Raw genomic sequence first — 24,515 nt, forward strand, 5'->3', positions numbered from 1 at the left:
GGACACCGGGCCAGGGCCCTGCAGCCACGCAGGCAGCTTGGATGTAAAAAGGGCAAGAGGCAGGAAGCCTGCGAAGGTTCTGGAGCGGGAACATGACCCAGAAAGTCTTCTCTACCCTCCCCCCCAGCCTTCTGAGCCACAATCATCCTTAAGTTTCACCCCAAACCCTTTTCCCAACCCACTGATTTAATCCGACTAACCTCCTCGGGAGACCGCGACAAAACGCCCCGCCAGGACACGGCTTGGCTCAGGGTAGTGAGGGAATGAATGAATGAATGAATGAAGTCATTAATTTCGGGGACCTACACAGCTTAGGGAGCATACCCTGAGTTCTTGCAAACCTCCCCAGGAGGGTAGGCCTCACGGGCCGCCCTCGCCACCCATCATCAGAGGTACGAAGGTTGGGGAAGGGGGGCGGGGGGGGGGAGTGGCGAAGGCCCAGGGCCCGAGTTCCAGGGGCCACGGGACCCCGCGCCGCCCCAGGCTCGTGTCCCGCCCCCCCCCCCCCCCGTGCCCCCCTGGAAGCCGGGATCGCCTCCCACACTCCCACCAATGGCGCTCCCTGCGATCGCTAACTACTCTCCCATCCGGAGAACGTTGGGTGGAGGGTGGGGGTGGGGGTGGGTGAGTGGTGCCCAGCGTGAGGGGAGGAGGAGGACCGAGGGGTCTTTCTCCCAGCTCCCGCCAGGGGGACTGGAAGCCTCGCGAGACTTGGGGTCGGGCTCGGCGTTGCGTTGCTTAGCGACGCGGAAGACGCTCGCGGGCCCCCAGGCGCACCCCCGCGGTCGGCGGCCCGGAGTCTCCTACCATGGGGGACGGAGGCGGCGGCCGCGGCTGCGGGACCACCGGGGAGCTGCAGAGGCGGAAGCAGCAGGCGCTGGAGTACTACCGGGAGAACGACGTGCCGCGCAGGCTGGAAGAGCTGCTCAACGCCACCTTCCACCTCCAGCCCGCCGACGTCTACGGGCACCTGGTAGGGACCTGGGACAGCACCCTCCTCCCCCCGTTCCCCCCCTTCCCCCCCACCCCGCGCTGCGGCAACGCGGTGCGCATGCGCCGCGAGGTCGCGCATGCGCGTCGCTGCCGCCGCGGGGTTGGCGATGGTGGCGGTTCGGGAGGCGATCCTGAAGGGCAGCCCCAGAGCGGGGATCCTGGGGCGGAGGAGGTTCCATCGAGAAAGTGGTGGACAGGGAGCAAGCAGCTAGCTAGAGGATAGCTGGCTCCAGGCGGATTTGTTGCGACGGCGACAGCTCGAGGCGTGCCAGGCTTCCTCGCGGCCTCGGGACCGGCCAGGCCCCGGCTGTCAGTGGTCCTTGTAAACACAGACCTCATCGCCGCCGCGCAGCTCTGTTCACCCACCTCCAGCGGCTTCCCCTGGGTCACGGGATTTGGCCTTGGCCAACCGGGGGACCTCAGACCCAGCCCGCTCCTATGGCTTCCAAGTTGCATTCAAGTCAAGCCTGGCTCCTGCCTGGATGCCTGGTCCCGGCCTGATCCCACCTACACGGAAACTTCCATTTCAGATCAAAGTCTTGGCTGCTGCGCCCTGGACTGCTTGTCCTTCAGCGGGCCCAGTCCCTGTAGCATTTGTTTTTTTTCTTTTTTGGATGCACAGTGAGCTCCGTGGAGAGCAGGTGCCTTTTCCTATCACCTTCCTGGTTGCTGTGCCCAGTGCGATTTCTGGCACAAACCTTAGCCCCAAGCAATGAGCAGTTGAAACAAAGGCAAAGCGTTTTCTCACTTTCAGACCCATGAGTATTACCAAGACCTACCTCCTGGAAGGCAGAGTGGTTGGGACTAGTAGGAATTTGCACTATGGTGAGGTATGACAGGAGCAGAGCATGTAAATGCTGTGAAGAAGCCAGGTGTGTTTACAGGGTTCAAAAAGCACATTTTATGGAGACAGTGGATTCAGAGACAACTTGAGGAATGATTTTCTCTCAGGGCCTATGACATCAAAATTGGGGGTGGAATGAGGGCAAAGTGTGTATGGAGTTCCTTGTGTTAAGTGCTTTATAGGTTATTTCACTTAATCCTTGGGACCCCTGTGAGGTAAAAATATGGCCCTGTTTTAAAAATACAGAAACTGGACCAGTGAACTTAAATTTTCTCTCAGGGGCACAATGAACAGGAGGGAGAAATCAAACCAGGTCTTTGTCCCAAGTACCCAGCGGAGTGCCTGGTCCATGGTGGACACTCCACAACTATTTCTAGGATGGATGAATGAATGAATGCTACTCTGAATTCCACTATTTCTTGCCAGAGGAAATCTTGAAAATTAACTTGTCTAAGCTCCTCATTTTACAAAGACACGGAACTCTTGTCTCATGGCTACTTAGAGCAAAAGACTGGAAACTTGGACTCTGGTTTCCTGGTGTAATGCTCTTCTTCCCAGTCTATCAGGCAGCCAGGACTTTAGTTTGCATAGCTCTCCGAGAGTTTATACTTTGGTTAGAAACAACGCCATATATTTTTTTTAAATGGATAGTAGTTAAGGTGATACACAGTAGTGTGCTAGACTGAGGGACAGATCACTTAAGCTTATTAAAGGAGTCAGGGTTGGGGAAGATCCCTTTAGGCTGTAGTGTCTGGGAAAGTTTTGGCTTGGACTTTGAAGGCTGTTAAGGAATTTGGGTGGGCAAAAAAGCAACCACCTTTTCCTTATCACGGCCCTAGTTTGAGCCTTCCTTATTCTCACCTAGTCTCTCCTTCTACTGAGTCCGTCCCGCATGGTTCTGCCAGAGCAACGTTCCGGATCTTAAATCTGAACATAATTCTTTTGTTAGAAATTCCTGTGGCTAACCTTTGCTGGCCAAGTAAGATCCAACACCTTCCGGTGTGTGATTCATAGTGGTCACCTCTGCCTCTGATAACTCTCCCTCCCTCCCTGGCTCCTCCATATGGCCCTCTTTTGCCTAAGGTCCAAAGTTTCCCACTTCCCTCCCCTTTGCTTGTCCTAGTCCATCTACCAGAAGTATCTACAATGGACTTCCATCGTCTGCCTGTTGAAATACTGCACCTCCTCCAGCGTTGAGCTCAAATGCCATTTCTTCTCTTACCTAGAGGATTCAGACCCTTGTGGACAAAAGCCATACTCTTTATTCCTTCCTCACAAAATTCACAGGTGAAAGAGTGTGGGACTGGGAATTAGGCAGATGCTTAGCCCGGTACTAGCCTGTCATCTTGCTGGTCCCCAGTGAACCGTACCACCAGAGTGAACGGACTTGTGGGAGTCCCTTTCACATTGACTCAGAACTTGGCCTTGGGACTTGCTTTTATCAACGGCACATTGGCAGGCATGATGCAGAGGCTTGGTACGTGCTGCCATACAAGCCTTGTGGTCTTGGGACACTCCCTTTTAGGATCTAGTCATCATGCTGCTGCACACAAAGACCTCCCATTACCCTGCTGCAGAGAGAAAGGTCGTGGAGAGGGAGGCCCTGGCAGTGTGAGACGGGTCCAGAGTGCTGAGTCATGAGCCTGGTGTGCTTATTAGAGAGCCCTATACCTTCTGTCTTAGCCCCCGAGTAGAAACACCATCTTGATACTTTTTGTTCAGGCTCCGTGAGTGGGCTCGCCACCTCAGCTTCATTCTCTTTCTCCCATCTCGTTCTTGGATCGCTTCCACATGGCTCCCGCTCTTCTTCCACATCAATGAAACTGCTATTCCTAAGGTTCCGACAATCCGCTTGGACCACGTAATTGTATGCATGAACCGATGGCCAGTGCAACACAGCCTCTGCACAGCTCTTCACCATTAAATTCTCAGAGGCCTTGCTGGGGGGGAATCAGAACTGGCCCAGTTAAAGTTTCTTAAGTTTTACTGCAGCCGTGTTCTAGGGACCAGTTGACTCAGGTATCATGGAGGGACAGGTGAGGACCAGCTAAAGAATGACCCAGGGCCTTTAGCTAAGAAATGCATGTGAGTTTCTGCTGAGAGTTGAAAAGAGAACACATCACTCCATGTACCGGAGACTCAGCATCAGGAGACACCCAAATCTCCGTGAGGGAGGGCGGGGCAGTTCCCACAGAGCAGCTAGGCTCATCCTGGCGTGAGGAGGACACTCAGGGGGTGGGAGGGAGTTTGTTAGAAACCAGAGTATCTGTGAATGACCTTGTAAAGGTAAATTAGGTGTGGTATCCTGATTTTCATCTTTCTGTGTTGAAGGCAAACTGCTTTTCTAAATTTGCGAAGCCACCCACCATCTGCAGAGTGGTGGGGAAGCATGTGCTGGACGGCCTGGGGCTTCCCACCCTCCAGGTGGGAGTATTCTGCACCATTCAGAACTTCCCCAAGGTACGAGGCTCTTTGCTACATGTATTGTCTATTTTGTGGGAAATGAATGTTGTGAAATACAGTGTTTGTGAATCACATCCACCCCCACATACATTTTTCGGTCGGCACGTACATAAAGTACGAACCATACTATCAAGCATGATGGCTTTATTGTGTTTCAGTGTAATATGGTACAGATGTGACATGCTAACTTGAAGACCATCCAAGGTGGAGAAAGGAAATGGGGTAAAAATCCTTTTAAAACCTGACATTATTATTGTGATGAGTTCCATAAATCTACAGATAGGTTTATAAGTTGATATTTTTATATGTAGATTCTATATAGATTTAAAGATGTGTAGAGTGAACTACATAAAGAAAAATGCATTTTCATAATTTTAATAATTCATTTTAATTGCTACATTTTAGTAATTCCTAGGTATTATTAGAAACAATTTTGCTACAGTTTCTGGAAGGAAAGTAATTATGATTAAATCTGTATATTTTTCACTAGTTATTAGAGAGCTAGTGATAAAAATGAACTTAATATACGGCTTTTCTAAGAGGATTTTTGTTGTTGCTGCTGTCAATTCTTAACCAAAGATATTTTCCCATTGATTTTTAGAGAGAGTGGAAGGGAAGGAGGGAGGGAGGAAGAGAGAGAGAAAAAAAAGACACATCGATTGCCTGGCCCAACTGGGGCTGGGGATCGAACCTGCAACCAGATATATACACTTAACCAGGAATCAAACCCACGACCCTTCAATGTGTGGTTCCACATTCTAACCACTGAGCACGCTGGCTAGGGCCTAGGGGGATTTTAATAAGGCAATAATTTTAAATGTCCCCTGAAGTTGGGTTCCATCGTATTTCAAAAGCTATAAAAATGCCTCAAGGAAAATTATACGTCCTCCTTTTCCCTTTGAAAGTAGCGATAAAACATGCACATTAAAAGCAGGTACGTTTCCCATTCTCGCCAGAGGTAGAGAAATGTAGAACGCATTGTATTCCTCTCAGTACATTTGTTCTGTGGTGATGGCGACTCACTTCGAAGTCCACGAGAACGCGGTACCCGAGCTCGCTGAGGCGGTGGAGGCAGAGAGGTTGGATGCTGTCGGCATCGCTGTGCAGTGGGTCAACGAGACCATCACCCAGGAGCTCCAGGGCCTAGCGCCCTCCAGCCAGGCGGAGGTGGACCAGGTGCTCAGGTAAATCTTCCACTCTGAAATGTAAGTGTGCAGTCCTAGCCGGTTTGGCGCAGTGGATAAAGCGTCAGCCTATAGACCGAAGCATCCCAGGTTCGATCCCCGTCAAGGGCATATACCTGAGTCACAGGTTCCTCCTAGGCTTGAGCCCTGGTGGGCCATGTGCAGGAGGCAACCAATCAATGTGCTTCTCTCACATCGCTGTTTCTCTCTCTCTTTCCCTCTCTCTTCCACTCTCTCTTAAAAAAAAAAAAAATCAATGGAAAAATATTCTCAGGTGAGGATTAAAAAAAAAAAAAGAAATGTAAGTGTGCAGTATAAATATATATGTTTCCTTTCCATTCACCTGTCAATAAAACACATCTGTCATATCCACAGGACACAGCAGTTAGTCAGTTAAGAAGCCTATGCCAGAGCAGCAAACTTTAGCATAAAATGTTACTTTTCTTCTGAAAACCATTATTAAAATTTTACTGGGTACGGCCACATAAGGACTTCCAACCGCTTTTCGTGCACTAAGCTTCCTTTGGATTCAGTGAAAAGATTCTCAGGAACAGAATTAAGATCAGAGACGATGTGGGGCAGTGACGTTAAAGTCCCTCCTTCCCTCTCCCCACCTCCTCACACGCCCTCATTGAATATCCCAGGGCCTTCATGTGGTCACAGTGAACGAGTGGCGCTCATTTTCTGTCCTCCAGACAAAGGGGTCTTCCATACCTTGCCCATAGGTTGACTCTGAAATGTGGAAGCCAAGGGACTGTGTAGTGGGGCTTTGTGAGTACTGTCTGGTGTCCAGTGAAGTAGAGGCTGGCGTTAACTTTTTCCTTTTGTGCAGGTCCAATGCCACAATCTCTTGGCCAAACGAAGGTCAACTGGATCCTGTTTCTCTGAGCTTCACCACTTGCTTAGTTGTACAGAACATTGTATTTGAGTTTGCTTCAGAGTTGGATCATGACCCTTATAAAAACCTTTCTGTAAAATTAGTTTTGGGTTTCTGAATGCTATTACACCTATTCCGTGTGTGTGTGTGTGTGTGTGTGTGTGTGTGTGTGTGTTGTCTGTTATTATATCCGCAGCCATACCTATATTCTATACATTACTTCTTTTCTGGAGCTTGCTTTCCCCAAACCTCCCATCTGGACTGGCTCCTCGCTAGGCCCACTACAGAGATGCCGCAAGACGTCCCTTTCCTGTTCTCCTGTTGCCAGATCCCAGGCCCTCCTCTTTCTTAACTTGCTGGGCTACATCCTTTAAAAGTAAGAATGAGAAAAGGATGTAAAGTTTTTGAGTTCTTTCATGTGTGAAAATGTCAGCACTTTGCTGTCATGGTTGACAGTTTAGCTGAGTATAGAATTCTTGTTTCAAATCAGTTTCGCTCAGCACTTTAACGTCACTGCCCCACTGGCATCTGGATTATTAATTAGTCTGATGCAAATGAGATTCCCATGTCTTTGTTGATTTATTAATGCTTTTTTTTTTCTTTTTTTTTTGTCAACGGGAACTTTTAGCCTCTTTTCATTCTGTGTGACAGAAATTTTATATAGATGTGCCTCAGTGAGATTTCCCCAACGTTTTTTTAAGCCCCACCCTCCAGAAAAAAGAAGTCCCTCACATGGTGCTATATATTTCATTGTCTATTCTTGACTCATTTTTTTTCTTCTGATGATCATTTATTGAAAAAGAAAATTCCACAGCCCCTAATGAAATTACATCTTCAAATTTACTTTATAAAGAGAATCAAATCTCAGATAATTTAAAAACAAGGCTGAAATCTTTTAAACATTTATTTCCAGGCCAAAATTAATTTCAGTTCTTGAATACAGTTTCATGAATAGCGCCATTATATTTTGGCCTCGGAAACTGAAGCTGATTGTTCTTAAGTAGCTAAACAGCAGGGTTAATTATTAGAACATATTGGGGTCCGCACTAAAACATGACCAAAATCACCAGGGATATTCCTAAGTATGCTACTCGACAGCCCTATTTTCTTGCCATTCAGGACATTCTTTGAAAGAAAAGTGCAAGAAGATAAGGAGAGAAAAGAATTGGAAAAGAACCTGGAAAACTTAGCACTTCAGCTACCTTCATCTCTGATGCTACCACCACAACCAACTCCTCCTCCACCTCCGGCAAAGAAAAAGGGACAGAAGCAAGGTCAGCGGCTTATCACCTTACAGAACCTTTAGTAACAAACGTGTGAGGAAAAAAGGCTGAAGCTCAGACTGGCTTGCCGAGTTAGAGTCTCTTAGCTCTAGACCTAGTTTGGGCTACCAGCCGGTACCGCCCATGCTCCACGCCACTTCCTTGCTTGAAACGTCTGTGTTGGGCCATCAGGGTTTTACCCCATCTCCCCTCCCCCTCCGTTCATTTGATAATTTATCTTTGTAAGATGAACATATTTCTTACCCAGAGGTGAGCATTTACTATTGTAAATACACAAAGTGGACTGAATGGTGTGGCAATGCTGGAGACAGGCAGGGTGGCAGGGGGAGATCTTTAACTGCCCCTCGGAATTTCCATTAGCTCATCAAGAAGCCATTCCATAATTTAAAGGTAACCAACATTTTCTCAGTCCTATGTAACATGTTAATAAACCATGTATTTAGGACGCTTTGCTATCGTAAAGCAAATAATTGAAGTCATCATGCCCTTTGCTCCATGCCTTCCAACAGTCCCTCCTATAAGTTAATTCTGGAGTTGCTGCTTGTAACAGTATTCCATATAGGTATCTGTCCAGCTATGATAGAACACGCTCTTTCAGGGCATGGACCATGCTTTGTTCAGTTTAGCACTGCCTAGCATGATGCCACGTGCAAACTAAATACCCACTTCCTGTGGGTTCCATTGGATAAAAAACCAGAACCAGAAAGGGACCAAAGAGACTGAGGAGACAAAGTCCCTTATTTCACAGGTTCAGATGCTGAGGCCTGGGATGGGGAGGAGAATTGCCTTGAACAAAAAAAAAAAAATAAAAAAAATTAGGTTAGACTGATCTCCTGGGAGGGTGAGGACAGCCACTACTGAATTACATGTAGAGACCATCAATGGATCATCATTTGGTGGTTGCTTTTCACTGACACAACTTGGAACACAAGAGAACATACAGTACTTTGCTCTCACAGTTGACAGTTTAGCTGAGTATAGGATTCAGAGGGGCCAGCAACTTGCTAAACATTTACTATGCGCTAGGTGCTTACATCTTATTCCACTTATCTTACCTGTTTGACCCAAGTAGCTGTGGGGAAAAGGAGGAGACAGGAGGGACACAAGAGACTGATGATGGATTCCGTGGTACCTGCTCAGCCTGGGGGGCCGAGAACCTATGAGAGGGAAAGATGAAGGATGCTGGCTGGATGGCTGGATCTGAAGGCATTTCTAAAAGAAAAAAGGCATTGGCTTGGGGCTGGTGAGAAACATACATAGCTTTAGGCATGAAGAGATGTTCACCATCAAGCTGGGTATCCAAGAGCGGTGGTGGTATAGAGAAAAACAAAGGATTTGGAACCCTCTCTTTTTTCACTTTCTGACAACTATTGGGCAAATCTTTTGATATCTCTAAGCCCCAGTTCTGTTAGATGGGAATGCGGGATAACAATATCTGCCCACGTTGGATATCCTACAGATTTCTTAGAGAGGCGAAACCCATGACTAAGGATGGGGCATTGGGGAGTGGTAAGTGAAATCAGGTAACCTGTTGGGGGTTGAGGTGGAGAATATGTTATTCTCCGCCTCAACCTTTCCTTATGCTGAGCTTTTGTTCCTGTAAAGCCTTAAGAAATAGGATTCTTCGAGTCAAACATCCTAAAAAGGAATCTGTTATTGATGTTTTTCCCTCCAGGTCGGAAGACTTCTGTCATGGAGAAACCTCTTCCCCCTCTGGAACCTGTTGAGACTGTGCTCTGTGGCAGCATGGCCGTAGGGGCGGTGTCACTGGCCGTCGCCAAAACCAGCGCCTCGCTGGACAGTCACCCTCTGTACTTCAGTATCGCATCCCTGAAGCACCAGGTTAGTCTCCGTTACACTCCGTCACAAGTAAGGAGCCTGGGCATCTCAGTCTGCATGGACCATGTCCCTCATCTCCTCTTGCTTTGGTTCTGTTTCAGGAGAAACCAGCAAAGCTAACAATTCCGTTGCTAATGGTATCTCTGGTCTGCTGTGGGAAGTCATCGCCTGGGAAGCTGAACTTGATGAAAGAAGTGATTTGTGTACCCCATCCTGGATTAATGGCTAAACAAGTACCTCCCATGATCTCAGGCTACTTCTTCTAAAAAAGATACACTCTATCATCAATGAGTTTTTTAGTGTAGACTTATGACTCCAAGGGAGAGGGAATTAAATGTAAAACAAGGAATAATATTGTAACAAATCAGGGAAATGGGAAGAAAGCAAAACCTCCAACAAACGGGAACACAAATTAGACCCCCTGGGATCTCTGGTTCATTACAGTGCTGACTCACGCCAGTGACTCACAGGGCAGCCAGTTGCGTGTAACTCTGCAAGCCTTCTATTGGGAGAGCATGCACTCCAGCAGCAGCAAGAGGGAGCTGGCACTTTCCCAGCAGCCCATTCTGCCAAGTTAGAAACTCCAGGGCCCAAAGATGACAGATGGCAGATTGCCAGGCACTAAGGGAGGGTTAGTGCTTGTTTATGGAATATGGAGTGAAGGAACCCTAAGTTGCACTTTTACCATTTAGCGGTGTGCTATTGTCTATATTGTTCATGTCTTGGCTGAGTCATTATCCTTTTTTTTTTGTTTGTTTTGTTTTGTTTTGTTTTGTTAATACCTGAAGATTGAGGTATGTGCCCTTGACTGGAATCGAACCCGGAACCCTTCAGTCCTTGGGCTGACGCTCTTTCCACTGAGCCAAACAGGCTAGGGCAATATCCTTTGAAGTATTCTACTAAGTAGGTATTGGGGAGAACTCAGTCTTCATGTCCTAAAGGGGATGTATAGGGGAAAAGCACAGGAAGCTCCATCCCCTCTGTTGATACAGAGAGTGATACAGTGAAAAATCATTGTTTTTTAAACCCCAAGGTGATCTGTGGTAAAGAATTATGTTTTAAAGAGAATAACCATTGCCTCCCAATTTGTCAATTGCAGAAGACTAGGATTTATCTCTGGCTCACCATCTGTCAGGTCAAGTTCAGATCCTGGCGCCGGGATCTTTCCTGTAGTGAAGACTCGGTGTGCTGTGTGGGTACCAGAGCACTGGCCCACCGTTCTTTATCTGCCTTCCTATGCAGATCCCAGTCATCAGAATATGCTTTTCCACTTTTTACATGACCGTGGGTTTATAGGAACTCAAATACTATCATGCAGAATCCCTTCGTGGCCTGTGACATGTAGTGCAAGAAGGTCCCATCAGGAGATGTGAAACAGAGGGAAGTGAACTTGATCGAACCATCTGAACCAGCCAGTTCTGACAGTGAGAGAGGATACGGAGGAGGAAGAGCCTCTGATTCATGTTTGATGGGCTGGAAACTGAGGGCTGACGATGAGCTTTTCATCTTCTGATTTCGTAGACCTTGTCAGGGACCCTACAAATATCCTGCGTTAGAAACAGCTGTGTGTAGTGAAAATTTTTGTATTTAAAACTTCTAGACTGCAGTTGTGGAAGATCATGCTTTTTCTACTTACAGGGTATGGAGATGCTTATGGGAATTCAGAAACAAATAATCAAGACAATTGAAGCGGTAAGTAAAGAGAATCTATGGCATCTGGCTCCAGATGCTTCTATAACTTCTAGTGCCCAAATTATACTTGGCTATGGAATTAAGTCAGTGGTGTTATATGGAAAATGTTCATTTGCTTTGGGTTTCCCATATGAGCCAAGCTTATAAGCTTTGGATCCAGCTTAGAGTGGTATTAAGTCTCATTTTGCGTTCTGAGACAGCTGGCTCTATGCTAAGATCATCCTTAGGATTCATAGGGAAAGAAAGGATTTGGCCCCTAGGATGTGAGAGGCAGTTTGGAATAGCAGTTAAGGCACAGGCTCTTGTGTCTGCTTAGAGTTGGGCAAACAAGTGCCCTGGGCCAAGCAGCCCTTGAGGGGGAAGGTCACAGAGGCAGGATGTGAGTTCCCAGCTGTGCCACCGTTGCTGGGCAGGGCTGAGGCCAGGTGAGGGATCTGGTCCTTTTCTATAAATTTGCAGATGCGGTACAGAGTTTCCAAATACCCCTCCACCCGGTTTCCCTCAATGTTACAGGACATAGTATAATAGGACATAATACCATGGTATGTTTGTCAAAACTAAGAAACCAAAATGGCACATTGTTATGAACTAAACTCCAGACTTTATTCAAATTTCACCGATTTTTCCACTAATGTCCCTTTCCCGTTCCAGGACACAATCCAGGATCCCCCGTTCATTTAGCATGAGGCTCTGCAAGCCCTCGCCCTTCAGCCTCTGTAGGATGGGGCCTGAGACACGATAGCATGGGGACCTGAAGGAACTTTGGCTCCAATGCTGTCTTGCCATCACAGAATCCATGAAGGTGGTGGCACTCCCTCCCGTGTAGTGATGGGTCGGGAGCAAGCCATACAGTTGACCAGAATTGCTTTAAGCACCAGCTTGGAGCCAGGTTCTGTGACACTATTCAGAATGCAATCCTCTTTAAGGGTGACGCACCTGCAGATTTGGACCAGTTAACCCTGACCTTGCACTCTGCTTTGCCTCTCATTAGCTGTGTGACAATGACTACCTATCTCACGGGGAGACTCTGAGGAGTGAATGAGTTCAATGCAAGCAATGTGCTCAGAGTAAAAGCTGGCATTACCGGGAGCAGTACATACTGGTGGTTGTTATCAGAGCAGGTGGAGGAAACCCGGCCTGGAGGATGAGGAAATCAGGTTATCTGAGCTTGCTGCATTCAGCCCAGCTTTCAGATGTCTTACTGCCTTTTGCTTATACAAGTAGCTCACAAATGTGCTTGTGAATATTCAAATACTGGTAGAGCCAGTCACCCCTGCCACCTGCTCCCCACTGTGCCCACGTCTGCCTTGTTCACCACTGTGTCTCTCCTGCTCCTCTGTTATTTCTCCCAGGAGAGAGCTAGTTCAGCTGACTCCAAAGAGCAGGCGAGTTGTATTTGCACGAACTTGAGTGTGAACCATACTGATTTTTGACAACCATGACCCCGTTTATAACCAGTAAATACTGGACATGCAAGTGCAGCCTCATCACTCCCCCAAGTTGTGGGAACGTGTCTTTGGGAAATATCTTTGCTGTTCATCTCCACTGACTTTAACACACCTCAGAGTCACCAGAGTCCATGACCCTTGGTTGTTCTCAAAAGCCAATTACCCACCCCTTTCCCCCCACTTGTAGGCACCCTGATATTTGAAACATGTTGGGCCTGAGGTCTTATCCGTTACGGGCAAGGAGGGGACTTTGTATGAGTAATACTTTATTTATGTGAGTAGAAATGCATGAACAAGCATCTATATGCCCCACAGATATGATTGGAGGCAGGGGTAAAGATGAACTAGTGGGAACATGTGCCTGATTTTGAGAAATAGTTTAGGGTTTATAAAAGTAGGGAGTGGCTGGCAGGATCCGTGTGTGTGTGTGTGTGTGTGTGTGTGTGTGTGTGTGTGATTCACAGTGTGATTGGCTGGGCTCCAGAGGCCAGAGGCCCTGAGCTTTGCTTGCTGCCCACAGATAAGTGATACCCCACTATCTTCTGGCCCACAGCCCCCTCCTCCAAAAGCAGAGACGAAGAAAGGGCATAATGGAGGCAGAAGAGGTCAGGTCAGTATATGCCTTTGGTTACCGCCCTTGTATGTGACAGTTTACCCATGCATTCCCTGTTCCTTGGACTCGCGCACAGTCACTCTGCTCCAGGACCAGGGCTAATGCAGGGGGAGTCTGCCCTAGACCAGGAGCACCGAACCAGGCAAGTGAGAGCTGGAATACCATTCCACCCTCACCTTTCTGCCAGCAGGCCGGGCCCCGCCTTCTCTGCCAGCAGGCGTCTGGCCAACCAACGTCTCAGAGGAGCGTTCTGAGTAATAGGGTTACATTGGAAACCCGAGGCAAAGTGTTGGGAAAGTTGAATCTCTGCTAACGAGATGAAAGACATATCAGGTGCTTTAGATTTTAATCATATGACTAGGAGAGAAAGGCACAGAAAGATAGCCACTCCTTATAACTGGTTCCCAAAGGCACTGGGGCACCATTTCAGATTTTCCCAGGAGAGTTAGGCACACTGTTCTTGGGGAAATGTGCCATGCTGGCTGCAGGAGCCTTGGGAGACAAGTTGAACTTGACCAGTTGGTCCTTTGGTAGTGTGGGTGCTCTGAACACAAGAATTTCCCCAACTCTTCCTTTGTGGAGTAGAAGGTTCCTCTCACTAACGTCAGAAATGTTGGATGTACTGAAGGGTTCCGGGTTTGATTCTGGTCAAGGGGCATGTACCTTTGTTACAGGCTCGATGCCTGGCCCTGGTTGGGGCATGTGTAGGCGGCAACCAATCTATGTGTCTCTCACATTGATGCTCTGTCTCTCCTCTCCCTCCAGCTCTCTCTAAAAATCAATGGGAAGCCGGGACCGGTTTGGCTCAATGGATAGAGCGTCGGCTTGGGGACTGAGAGTCCCGGGTTCGATTCCGGTCAAGGGCATGTACCTTGGTTGCGGGCACATCCCCAGTAGGGGGTGTGCAAGAGGCAGCTGATCGATGACTCTCTCTCTCGTCGATGTTTCTAACTCTCTATCTCTCTCCCTTCCTCTCTGTACAAAATCAATAAAATATATTTAAAAATAAAAAAAATAAAAAAAATAAAAATCAATGGGAAAAATATCCTCCAGTGAAGATTACAACAATAAAAATGTTGGATGGTTCTTAGAATTGACTAGGGCTATTGCCAATAAAAAGGGGATATTTATACTTAAGATCACACTTGATCTTGAGTGTGGTTCACACACACACACACACACACACACACACACACACCCTTAAGCCCTCAGAACTACTGATTTTGCTTCGAGTTGTGTTATAATTGCACAGTGGCGGTTCATGACACAGGCACATCAAGGCTGACCGCCCATGAGAAGCATGCCTTACCCTGGGGTCCTTTGACTCCTCAGATCTTCTTCCACTGAAATCCATCCTCAGCTGCATCCTCTGGGCTGAAGTCCTCAATCCTTTTTAAAATGGATCCTCTCCTGAAGGAGGGCTGCAGTGCCCAGTGTTAGCAGTAATATTCCACTAAAGGAAAAGGGAACCCGGGAAAGAGCAGGTCTGGGGAAAGAGGGCAGAGTGAGGGACAGCCTGGAGATTCACCAACCCGGTGGTGCGACTTGAGGGAGCCAGGGCAGAGCCAGTAAGCAGTAACATGCGCACCCAGTGTGTTCTCCAGACCCTGCTTGAAACCTCGGCAGTAAAATAAGAAAATTACCCCGGACACCACGGGGCAAACCTATGCCCATAGGTCACCCAGAGGTGAGTGGGACCGAGACAGAGGATTAATCCAGAATCAGAGGAGTGTACTCCCCCCCCCCCCTCGAGTTGTTTCTCAAATGTGCCCAGGACGGGAGACTCCCCGAAGGTGACGTGCTGTGTTTACACTCATCATTTCCCCTTGACCTCTCAGCAGCCCGTCACTGGCAAGATGTCCCATCTGGGCTGCCTGACCCTCAATTACGACGCCATAGAGCAGCCCCTGCTCCTTATACAAGGGGTCTGTGCGAACCTGGGGCTGGAACTGGGGACGAATCTGTACCTGGCCATCAACTGCGCTGCGCACGAGCTGGTGGACTATGTAAGTTTCTTCTCCCGAACACTTGCTTTTTGTTGACGTCACATTCCTTTAAAGTTAGAACTCAAAGGAAGAGCTGGTCTGTGTATCTTTCAAACAGATCCTGTTTTGTTGTCGTTCATTTGAGCAGGAAGGGGAACCCCAAATATAAATGGAGTTGAGAGAATAATATGACCACATACGTGATTTTTAAAATGAACAGAAAACATCCTAAGTATATATAGACATTCTGTAATAAAGGTGACTGTAATGGGCTGCTTACATTGCAATCATGAGAACTACTGAGACATAATTTCCTGGACTGGGATGTTTGGCGGAGTACGACCAATTGGTTGGTAAATGCTGAATTTGTCAAGCGTGAAAAGTAGATTCATTGTAACTGTGACTTGACAAATCCTTCTAGACACATGGCCCTCGAAGGTTGTGCCGTGACTCACTTTTTAAATATAAAACTATTTCCAAGTTATTGAAGTTTATTGGCATATTTAGAGAATATACCCAATTAAGCCCAGCACAGCATTATCCACAGTCTGGGGTAGGGCAGAGCGTTCGTGATGAAACTTCACCTAGGGACCACACCACATGAAATTATTTTTAAAAGCAAGAGAATGGAAAACAGGTTTCCTTTAAGAATGTTGTAGCCCTCACTTCCTTGGGGGACTTTATCAGCCATTAGCCTTTAAGTGTGGGAAATAATTATGTTAGGAAAGCTATTACAGATTGTCTATTCTACATACATACACATACTTCCCATTTCCAAATATATAAATGCTGAGTCCAGGTTTTAGAAAATGCCCAGCACGTTCATATGCACTTACGGTGACTTGGTAACTAATGTCAAATTCAGGGGATATGACCAAATAGAATTTCACTTTGATTTAGAATTCTAACTTTCAACTTCAAAGGAAAATCTGAACAGTATATAGGAACCCTAAGTTTCAGCTGATTTCTAAAAGTTCTTTTACTTTTCTAAAGAAACTAAGCACATAAAGGAGTGTTTAATATACTTTACTATTTTTCACATAATGATTGGTTCCTAAGCATACCATTAAGAAAACTAATTGCATGTTTTCATCAGCAACGTATACCAACAACTATGAATGTACTGACTCCTGGTTCTGACTTGAATGGGTATTTATTGCTCAGACTGAGTAAAATATATTAGCTTGACATCAGATAATTCTTTCACCAATATTAGTTCAAAGTCTAGCATCTCCTTACTGACAAGATAAGTGTTTAAAAGTATAGAAAGTAAAAGTTCTTGCCCTTTGCCGGTTTGGCTCAGTGGGTAGAGTGTCAGCCTGGGAACGGAAGGGTCCCAGGTTTGATTCCAGTCAAGGGCACCTTCCTTGATGCAGGTTCCATCCCCGGCCCTCGTTGGGGCAAGCGCGGGAGGCAACCAATCGATGTGTCTCTGTGTTCTAGCGAGTGGGCAGGTTGGCGTGGCGCTAAGTTTTATGAACTTACATTGTTGCCCATTTACCTAAGCACCACGTCATAAACCTAAGGAAGAATCATGCGCCTCCTACTCTTTTCTTAGTTGTTTTGTGTGTGTGTGTGTGTGTGTGTGTGTGCAGAAAGCTTCATCCGAAGTCACTGGGGCATGAAAGGGGATGGGGACTTGCTTTCCCCAGGTTAATATGTAACAGGTGTTACAAGTAAAAGGGGTACATTTCTTATGTGAACATGGCCTGAAAAGAATCTGCTTGCAATCTTTTATGTGAAATGAGTGAACATGTATTTGAACCCCATTTTTAACATTTGAGGGATTCAGTGCTTACCCTCTACTATCTTCCTTACGCTCGCCAGAATAAGGGGAAGTATGAAGTGATGTTGGGAACGTACAAAAGCACCATTGAGATGGTCGACCTGTATGTGGATCTGATCAGCAAGTTCCCTTCAATCATCGCCTTAATCGATCCTTTCAGGAAAGAGGTAAAAGGATTCGCCTTGGATTTTGTAATAAAATCTCATTCTTTCGGATCTGTCATTTGAAATGTGTTGTAATTTGGGCTGGGGATGACTTGCTTGCTTCCGGCATTTACGGGAAAAGGCACTTCCTAAGCAAACCAATAGTAGAAACACAATGACCTAGGAGTGCGCGTGTCCACAGAATGAAGCAAGCTATCCCCAGGCACTTCAGGAATGTCCGTACATTTACAAGCAGCTTAACTGATGGCCACTGAGCCCGCTGTGCTAGCTGGAGCCTCAGTAGGCTAATCACAGATCATTTTCAAGTGCTCATGGCAACAGGACTTCCACTAGGCCAGTGGTCTGCAAACTCATTAGCCCACAGAGCCAAATATCAACAGTACAATCGAAATTTCTTTTGAGAGCCACATTTTTTAAGCATAAACTTCTTCTAACGCCACTTCCTCAAAATAGACTCACCCAGCCATGGTATTCTGTGGAAGAGCCACACTCAGGGGGCCAAAGAGCCGCATGTGGCTCGTGAGCTGCAGTTTGCCGACCACAAGCACTAGGCCAACTGTTTTTAACCTAAATCTAATTACTACACATGTAGGAGAGTAACAAAGATATATATTATATAAATTTTTTTAAAGCTTTGATTTATTTTAACCTATTCAAGCTGGTGCCTCTAACAAGGGTAGTTTATGCGCCACAGAAGACCATCTCTCTCCCTTTAAGAGCAAAACTGAAATTCTTGATGTATGAGTGTGAGAACCATTAGATACACTGAACAGACACCCTCTCTGAGATAACGCAAGGTTTCACGTTTGGGGGCAGGAATGCCGGGTCTGGCTGGGAGCCCCAGGGTCTCTCAGTCCCACCTTCCCTTGCACAGTCTTAGTTAGCTCCACCTGGCGCTTGCAGGAGACAGCCTGAGCTCAGCGCTTCCATCTTGTGTGCTTACCAGAAAGAACAGCGGCATATTCTAACCAGCCATTCCTTAGCAACATTATGGATAACAGAGCGGGTGAGGAAAGCGTGGGTTTGAAGAGCTTCAGAATCAACGTGGAGAATAGTAACTAATGTGGATAAACATTTTATTCACTAAATCTTTACGCTCAAATGTAATCGTGTCAAGTTTCTGTTCCAAGAAGCTCGTTCGTTACTCTGTGTGGCTGTGGTGTAGGCACCCTCAGCTGCAGGTGTGAAAGGAAGCCATGGCATGTTATCTCAGAAAGGCGTACAACTGTCTGTGCTCTATGACTCCTGTTGCTCTGTGGTTGTGCTCACTGCCTTGTAACGCTCCATTCTTAACTATTCACCAGGACTCTGACCAGTGGGACAGCCTCTATAATGCTCTTGGTTCCAGGTGTTACATCATTGCGGGAAGCGCCTCCAAAAGCATTCCCAAACTTCTGGAGGAAGGCAGCATCCGCACGCCCAGATCCAGCGGGCGGATCCTAACACACACCAACCAGACGACCGTGTCCGACTTGGTGGCCATAAGCAGCCTCCTGGACAGTGAGTACAACAGCAGAGGTGGCAGACTCAGCATGAGCTCGGTTATACAAGAAGCGGGAAACAGGCTGTCCGGTGGCTGAGAAAAAGCATGGGATAAACCTGGGAAGGAATAAACAAATCCCACCGCCTATGGGAGAAAAACAGCACCCCTGCCAGCCCCAGAGGGAGGGCATCTCCTTTAGAGAGGGCACCACAAAGGTTTTTTTTACGGAGAGGAAGAGAGAGGGATAGAGAGTTAGAAACATTGATGAGAGAGAATCATCAATCAGCTGCCTCCTGCACACCCTCTACTGGGGATGTGCCCTCAACCAAGGTACATGCCCTTGACCGGAATCGAACCTGGGACCTTTCAGTCCGCAGACCAACGCTGTATCCACTGAGGTAAACCGGTTTCGGCTTGAGGTCTTTCAATATGTTGCTCCCTCAGCCTAGAATGCTCTGCCCTGACTTGTTATGTGGCTCGTACTCCTGACCCTTCAAATCTTCTTGCCTTAAGTGAGACCTCTTCTTGGCAAATACAGGGTTGGGCAAGAGGAGGTTTACAGTTGTGAGTACATGAAGCAGTTTATTCCTGTATTATTATTTTTTATTATGTTATTGGCCATACAAATAACTGGAAACCTTCTTTGGTCCCACTGTGTGTCTGCCTTCCCTGACTCCCTCCACCCCTTGCAGTAAACCTTTCTCATAGCAGCTATTTCCCCTTCGCAGTACTGGTCACAATTACTCGTAGTTATTTAATGCCGGGTACACACCACTTGGCTGTAAACTTCCATGAGCTCATGGGCGTCTGGTTCACTGAGGCCCAGTCCCTGAAACATAAATATCAGGAAGTAGGCAGAAGGCTTGTCTCAGACCCAGAGCAGGACTCCAAGTGGGACCGGCATCCAGGGGCCTGGGCGGGTGCCGGAGAGAGCGATGAAAGGCCTGTAGACTCCAGGGCCCACCACTCGGCAGTCAGACCATCACTCACTTCAGATGGCGGCTGTAGCTCCCGCCTCTGCACACACAGACACTGTCCCTGTAGGGAGAACTTTGGCTCACGCTCCTGTAGACTTTGGTAAATTCCAAGGGGGTTAGAGATCCCGAAATGATTATACTCTCAAGGCTGCTCTTCTGATAAGTCAGCATTCAGAATGACAGGCTCCTTTGAATAAAATTCTACACAGTGAGTTATAAAATTCATTAGGTACATCAACTCCCCACTCGATGCCCTTGCACTTAGAGTGTCCTGACTCAAAGATGCACTTTTCTTCACTGAACAAGCATGAAATTGAATGATGGCATACATCTGTGGTACATCTTAGAAATGCTATCAATCTAATCTGAGCATTTCCCCCCTTTAGTGGTAATAATGGTGAATCTTAGAATTTGTCATACCTTAAATTTGATGAAATGTAGCATTCATTTAGTATTTAGCATCCAAGCTACTGGAAAGGGGCCAACAGATAAAACCAGGGTTGGGGGGAAGGGAGGAGCAAATATTTGGGTTATAATTCTTAGGTGGTCAAACAATTGAATCGTCATGGGGAAACTCTGAAATCTCTGGACATTTTTACATATTGCTCTCAGAGGCTCATGCATATGCAAATTGCTTCTGTACCCTGGGAAGCTGAAAAGAACTACTCTGCCCGCAGGTAAGAAGCACGTGGCTGTCTTCGGAAGCATGGATGGGGAGTCTTCTGATGACAGCCTCGTGGACCTGGTAAGTGCTGAAGGCTGGTCCGCTGCAAAACCGCCCAAACACTGCTTTTATCGGGAACTGGTATTCAGAGAAATACAGGCTTTGGCGGAGAAAGTCCTGTAACCTTTTACAAAATAGGCTTGCCTCCTCCCTTTTGCGAAGAGCTAAACTTTGACCTTTTAAAAAGAAGAAAAATGGATGTCCCGGGGGAAATGATGAGCACACTTAAATGACTGGGCTGTGCGCCTGCCGTCTCACCCCCTGAAATGGAGTGAGAACGGCCAGCATGTTCTTAGGGACAGTCAGCGTGTCTGCATGGCCAGTGAGGTGTGCGATGCTGGCACACTCTCTGTTTGACACCCTCAGCTTTAAACAAGCCCCCTTGTCTATATAAGACAGAAAAAAAATGAAGTGATAAGAGAAACACCCAAGTAGCACACGGGAACAGTGTCCTTTCAGCAAAATGTAACTTCTCCATTTCAAAAAAGTTGGGTTTTTTCCCTAGCTAGTTTGGCACAGTAGATAGAGCATCAGCCTGCGGACTAAAGGGTCCCAGGTTCGATTCCTGCCAAGGGCACGTGCCTAGATTGCGGGCTCGACCCCCCAGTATGAGGCGTGCAAGAGGCAGCCCATCAATGGTTCTCTCTCATCATGGATGTTTCTCTCTCTCTCTCTTCCTCTCCCTTCCTCTCTGAAATAAAAAAAAATAAATTAATTAAATGAAAATAAGTAAGTTGTTTTTCCCCTGCTGAAGGCCGTTGGACTGGGTGTCCAGTTTATCAAGTTGGGAGGTCTTTCTCGCGGAGAACGGGTGACCAAGTACAACCGCATTTTCGCTATAGAGGACGAGCTTGTCCAGAACGGAACGCTGGGTATGTGCCGCTTTCTGGCTTTGTTTTCCCTCGGCCCTGAATAAGAGGACAAGGATGAGGAGAGGGGGCATACAAGTCTCTCGGCAGGAGGGCAGGGGGCTCCAAAGCCTGGAAATAAGAGCTGACAAACCAGGATGGCATTTGCCACAATGTGCATTGTGTCCTTAATGGATTATCTATTTACCTGAATGTTTAAAACTCTACGTCGGCTGTTCGCCTTGGTAAATAGGCTGCGTGAAGCTTTTCAATAGAATTGATTGGTTGGAATCTCCAGGCCTACCTTTTGTTGCAGTACAAATCATAGCGGTCTCTCTGCACGGCACGGGAAAATTAGAGGCAGGTTTTCCTCGGGGCCTTTGGGAGCCACTCATTTTACTTAAGACAAGCAGGCGGCGTGTTCACTTTAATGCTGTCCTTTGGGAAGGCTGTGGTCTCGAGAGAAACGAACCTTAGGACAGGAAACCCTGGTAAATTTGCATGAGCCCAATCACCTTGTATGCTGGCCTAACTGGAGAGAAACACTCCAAATACGCAATTTTACTTTTTATATGATTGATGGCGATGGCCAAAATACATAGATAGCACATGGAGACATTAAAAGAAACCAGTAGTTACGGTGGAATGCTAAAGCTACTTTGTACTGTAAGATAGAATAAACGAATGGGTATACTGAAAACAGTGTACGTTATTTAAATAGCGCCAACAACTAAGACATGACAGTTTCTTGGATGCTACAAACGAGATCTATGTAAGGAGGTAGACGCATTATAGAATGTATGGGAGGCAAGGCAGCAGTCCTACTTTATGACTCAACACATACATGAAAGAGGAAAAAATACAGAAACCAACAGAACTTGAGATCCTACATTTGTCATGTTTAACATGTGTCACGGTCTTGAAACACACCGGAAGATTCACAGAAAAGAAAGATATAGTTGGGAGACCATCTCCGAGTCACGTAAAGGTAGTCAGAAATTACTGTGTGTTGTTGGTGTGTGACACAGGCTTGTGGTTTCAAACAGGTAACATCATATGCTTCCTACACACCACCTGGTGATTTCCTATGTCCTACTGACTCGTGGGAGCCTTAGCTTCCTTCCATGACTTATCACACCTCCAGCCAGACCCACCACGAGGGAAACAGCCACTTCAGGGCATCACAAAGCACCCTAGTGACCGGGACCAGCCCTCCCTGGTGGCAGTGTAGGCCCCCGGGCTTTCTGGAATGGACTCACAGATGACTATTTATGAGCACTGCTCAGACACTGGCAGTGCTCCATAAATATGAACAAACCAAGTGCCGGGAAAACGGCTAAGAAAACATGGTCCCTGCCCGCGGGGAGGGGACCAGACCGGAACAGTCTAAGTCTGCACTCGCTCACCCTGGAGTAGTAGTCAGCAAGGGCTTGTGCTCATGCACAGAACTGGCCTTCCCTCTAATTTATCTTCTTCCCTGCTAAGCCACTGCCCAAGTCCGCTGCACGTAGAATATCCCAGAAGGTTGTGTTAAGTGTGCAATGCACACGGAGAAGACCAAGTGTATTGCAGTTCACGTATAACCAAAACAGACCCATCTGAATGGTTCTAGAACCCTCTCTGATGGTGGAGTGGCACCTCTGGGCACTTCTGAGGATGATCTTTAAGTCAAACAATGTCAGAATGGGCACCATTGGATGAGACAGTAAACATTTTTGTCCTTGCTTCCTAACAGGTTTCAAAGAAGAACTCACCTTTGTCCAGCTGAGCGAGGAAGACGAAAAGGCTGCCAAAGAGCCGGTGGCCGAGGCTGCCCCGGCTGGTGAGCTGCCCGGGCGCCCGGAGCCCATCTTCCCCACGGAGGTCCTACAGGAACCAGCCTGAGCCCGAGCACCTTCTGGACCAGGCTGTCCGCACCCACGGGCAGCCACTGCCGTGTTATCAGGCCGGCGCGTCGGAAGTGTGTCTTCTTCATGCTGGTTTTGTTCTAAAACTTCACTGACTCGTCTCCCTTCTGATCCTGCTTCTCCTTTACCATTTGGTGAAATACACATGTAGCATTTCCGCCCGTCTGTGGTCTGTGTCTCACCGCCATCACATTCCCAGGGAGGTTTTGTGTATGCACCTGCTCTGTCCACTGGGGAGGGCAGAGGGTAACCTGGTAAAAGTATCCGGAACCTTCTGTCGCCAGCTCCACGCTCAGCGCAAACACCTCCCCTTTACAGAGGAAAACGTGTCTGAAAAGCAGATCTTTGCCACCAGGAGCTCTCTGTGCAGGAACATGTGTGCATCTGTGTCTACCTTACACATCTGTGCTAGGAAGCACAGACAGGGTTATGTAGCCAACCTCATGCAGAAGTTTGAGCGTTTCGCCATCCCTGTAACAGCCAAGCAGGTGCCTTTGCCCCAATTCCCTCCTCTCTCTAGATGTCAGTTTTTCTTATATTATCTATATCATTGGGAGTCTCCTTCAGTCCTTCTTGGGACAGGAATGAGTGTAAGTGAATAAACACATGCATGGATGGATAACTATTCTTAAGGGAATTAAATGCTCACTTATTTACATGACAGCCTGACAGGTGACTGAAGACAGTGCACCTGACAGGTGACTGCCCTGCCCCACTGTGAGCCAGCAGAGAAGGAACAGAAATGAATTCACTGAGTCACTGAGTCACGGACCTACAGATATCACCTGCTTTGTATGGTTTAGACTCTCTGTTAAAAGTTATCATTTGCTTTACCCCCAAAATTATATAAATTGGTATACACTGACCTGTGGGAGAGTTGGCTACATGTAGATTTCTGGTATATTCTATACGCTTTCGCTAAACACACTGAGGACCTCTCCTCTGGCAGAGGACTAGCAGGGAAAAGTCATAGACTGATGCCCAGGCCTTTCCCTCGAAGCAGTGACTCAAGGTCGGTTGTGGGGCTAAATCGCCCAGAGCCCGGGCAGGAGGAGTGGGGTCTCACTCCAGGCCGGAAGAAGAGCGTCCAGGCGGTGGTTGCTACCGCCTCTCCTGCTGCTTACAGCAAATGGTGTGTGTGTGTGTGTGTGTGTGTGTGTGTGTGTGTGTGAGAGAGAGAGAGAGAGAGAGAGAGAGAGAGAGAGAGAGAGAGAGAGAGAACCTGGAGGGAAAGTCCATCTTAAAGGCAGGAGGAACAGACTGGGTGTTCACATAGCCTTTGCACATACAACATGGGTGTGCATATACACATGCATGAAACATGAAACATGGGAGATCATAGAAGAGCGTTCCCTGGAACTATGATCCAAATTATAATTGGATGACTGAAACCAGAGAAGAAAAT

The 24,515-nt window shown here is 47.2% G+C and overlaps 2 protein-coding genes across 7 annotated transcripts in view; one reads left to right on the forward strand and one right to left on the reverse strand.

The window, feature by feature from the left end:
- Nucleotides 1-1,016, reverse strand: part of HSPA12A (heat shock protein family A (Hsp70) member 12A) — a 101,510-nt gene extending 100,494 nt beyond the window's left edge. For 3 of the 5 annotated variants that reach the window (XM_036439181.2, XM_036439183.2, XM_036439180.2), the window contains exon 1: nt 808-1,016. In XM_036439181.2, coding sequence (XP_036295074.1) covers nt 808-810 — 3 coding nt within the window. In that variant the 5' untranslated portion in view covers nt 811-1,016. The remainder of the gene's footprint in view (nt 1-807) is intronic. The other 2 variants (XM_045582135.1, XM_045582134.1) reach the window with 2 other exon arrangements.
- On the forward strand, nt 809-23,261 carry ENO4 (enolase 4). 2 transcript variants are annotated; one of them, XM_045582136.1, is made up of 14 exons: nt 809-973; nt 4,169-4,297; nt 5,294-5,484; nt 7,481-7,635; nt 9,320-9,486; nt 9,585-9,716; nt 11,122-11,175; nt 13,177-13,233; nt 15,075-15,242; nt 17,049-17,174; nt 18,476-18,671; nt 20,309-20,376; nt 21,110-21,227; nt 22,939-23,261. In XM_045582136.1, exons 1-14 carry the CDS (start codon nt 809-811, stop codon nt 23,085-23,087), a joined length of 1,875 nt encoding a protein of 624 aa, XP_045438092.1. In that variant the 3' UTR covers nt 23,088-23,261. The 2 variants fall into 2 exon arrangements, with proteins under 2 accessions (XP_045438092.1, XP_045438093.1); XM_045582137.1 differs by having other exon boundaries at nt 15,078-15,242.
- The last annotated feature ends 1,254 nt before the right edge of the window (nt 23,262-24,515 follow it).

This window comes from Pipistrellus kuhlii, unplaced genomic scaffold, assembly GCF_014108245.1.
Source record: "Pipistrellus kuhlii isolate mPipKuh1 unplaced genomic scaffold, mPipKuh1.p scaffold_m20_p_15, whole genome shotgun sequence".
In the NCBI taxonomy this organism is placed as follows: Eukaryota; Metazoa; Chordata; class Mammalia; order Chiroptera; family Vespertilionidae; genus Pipistrellus; species Pipistrellus kuhlii.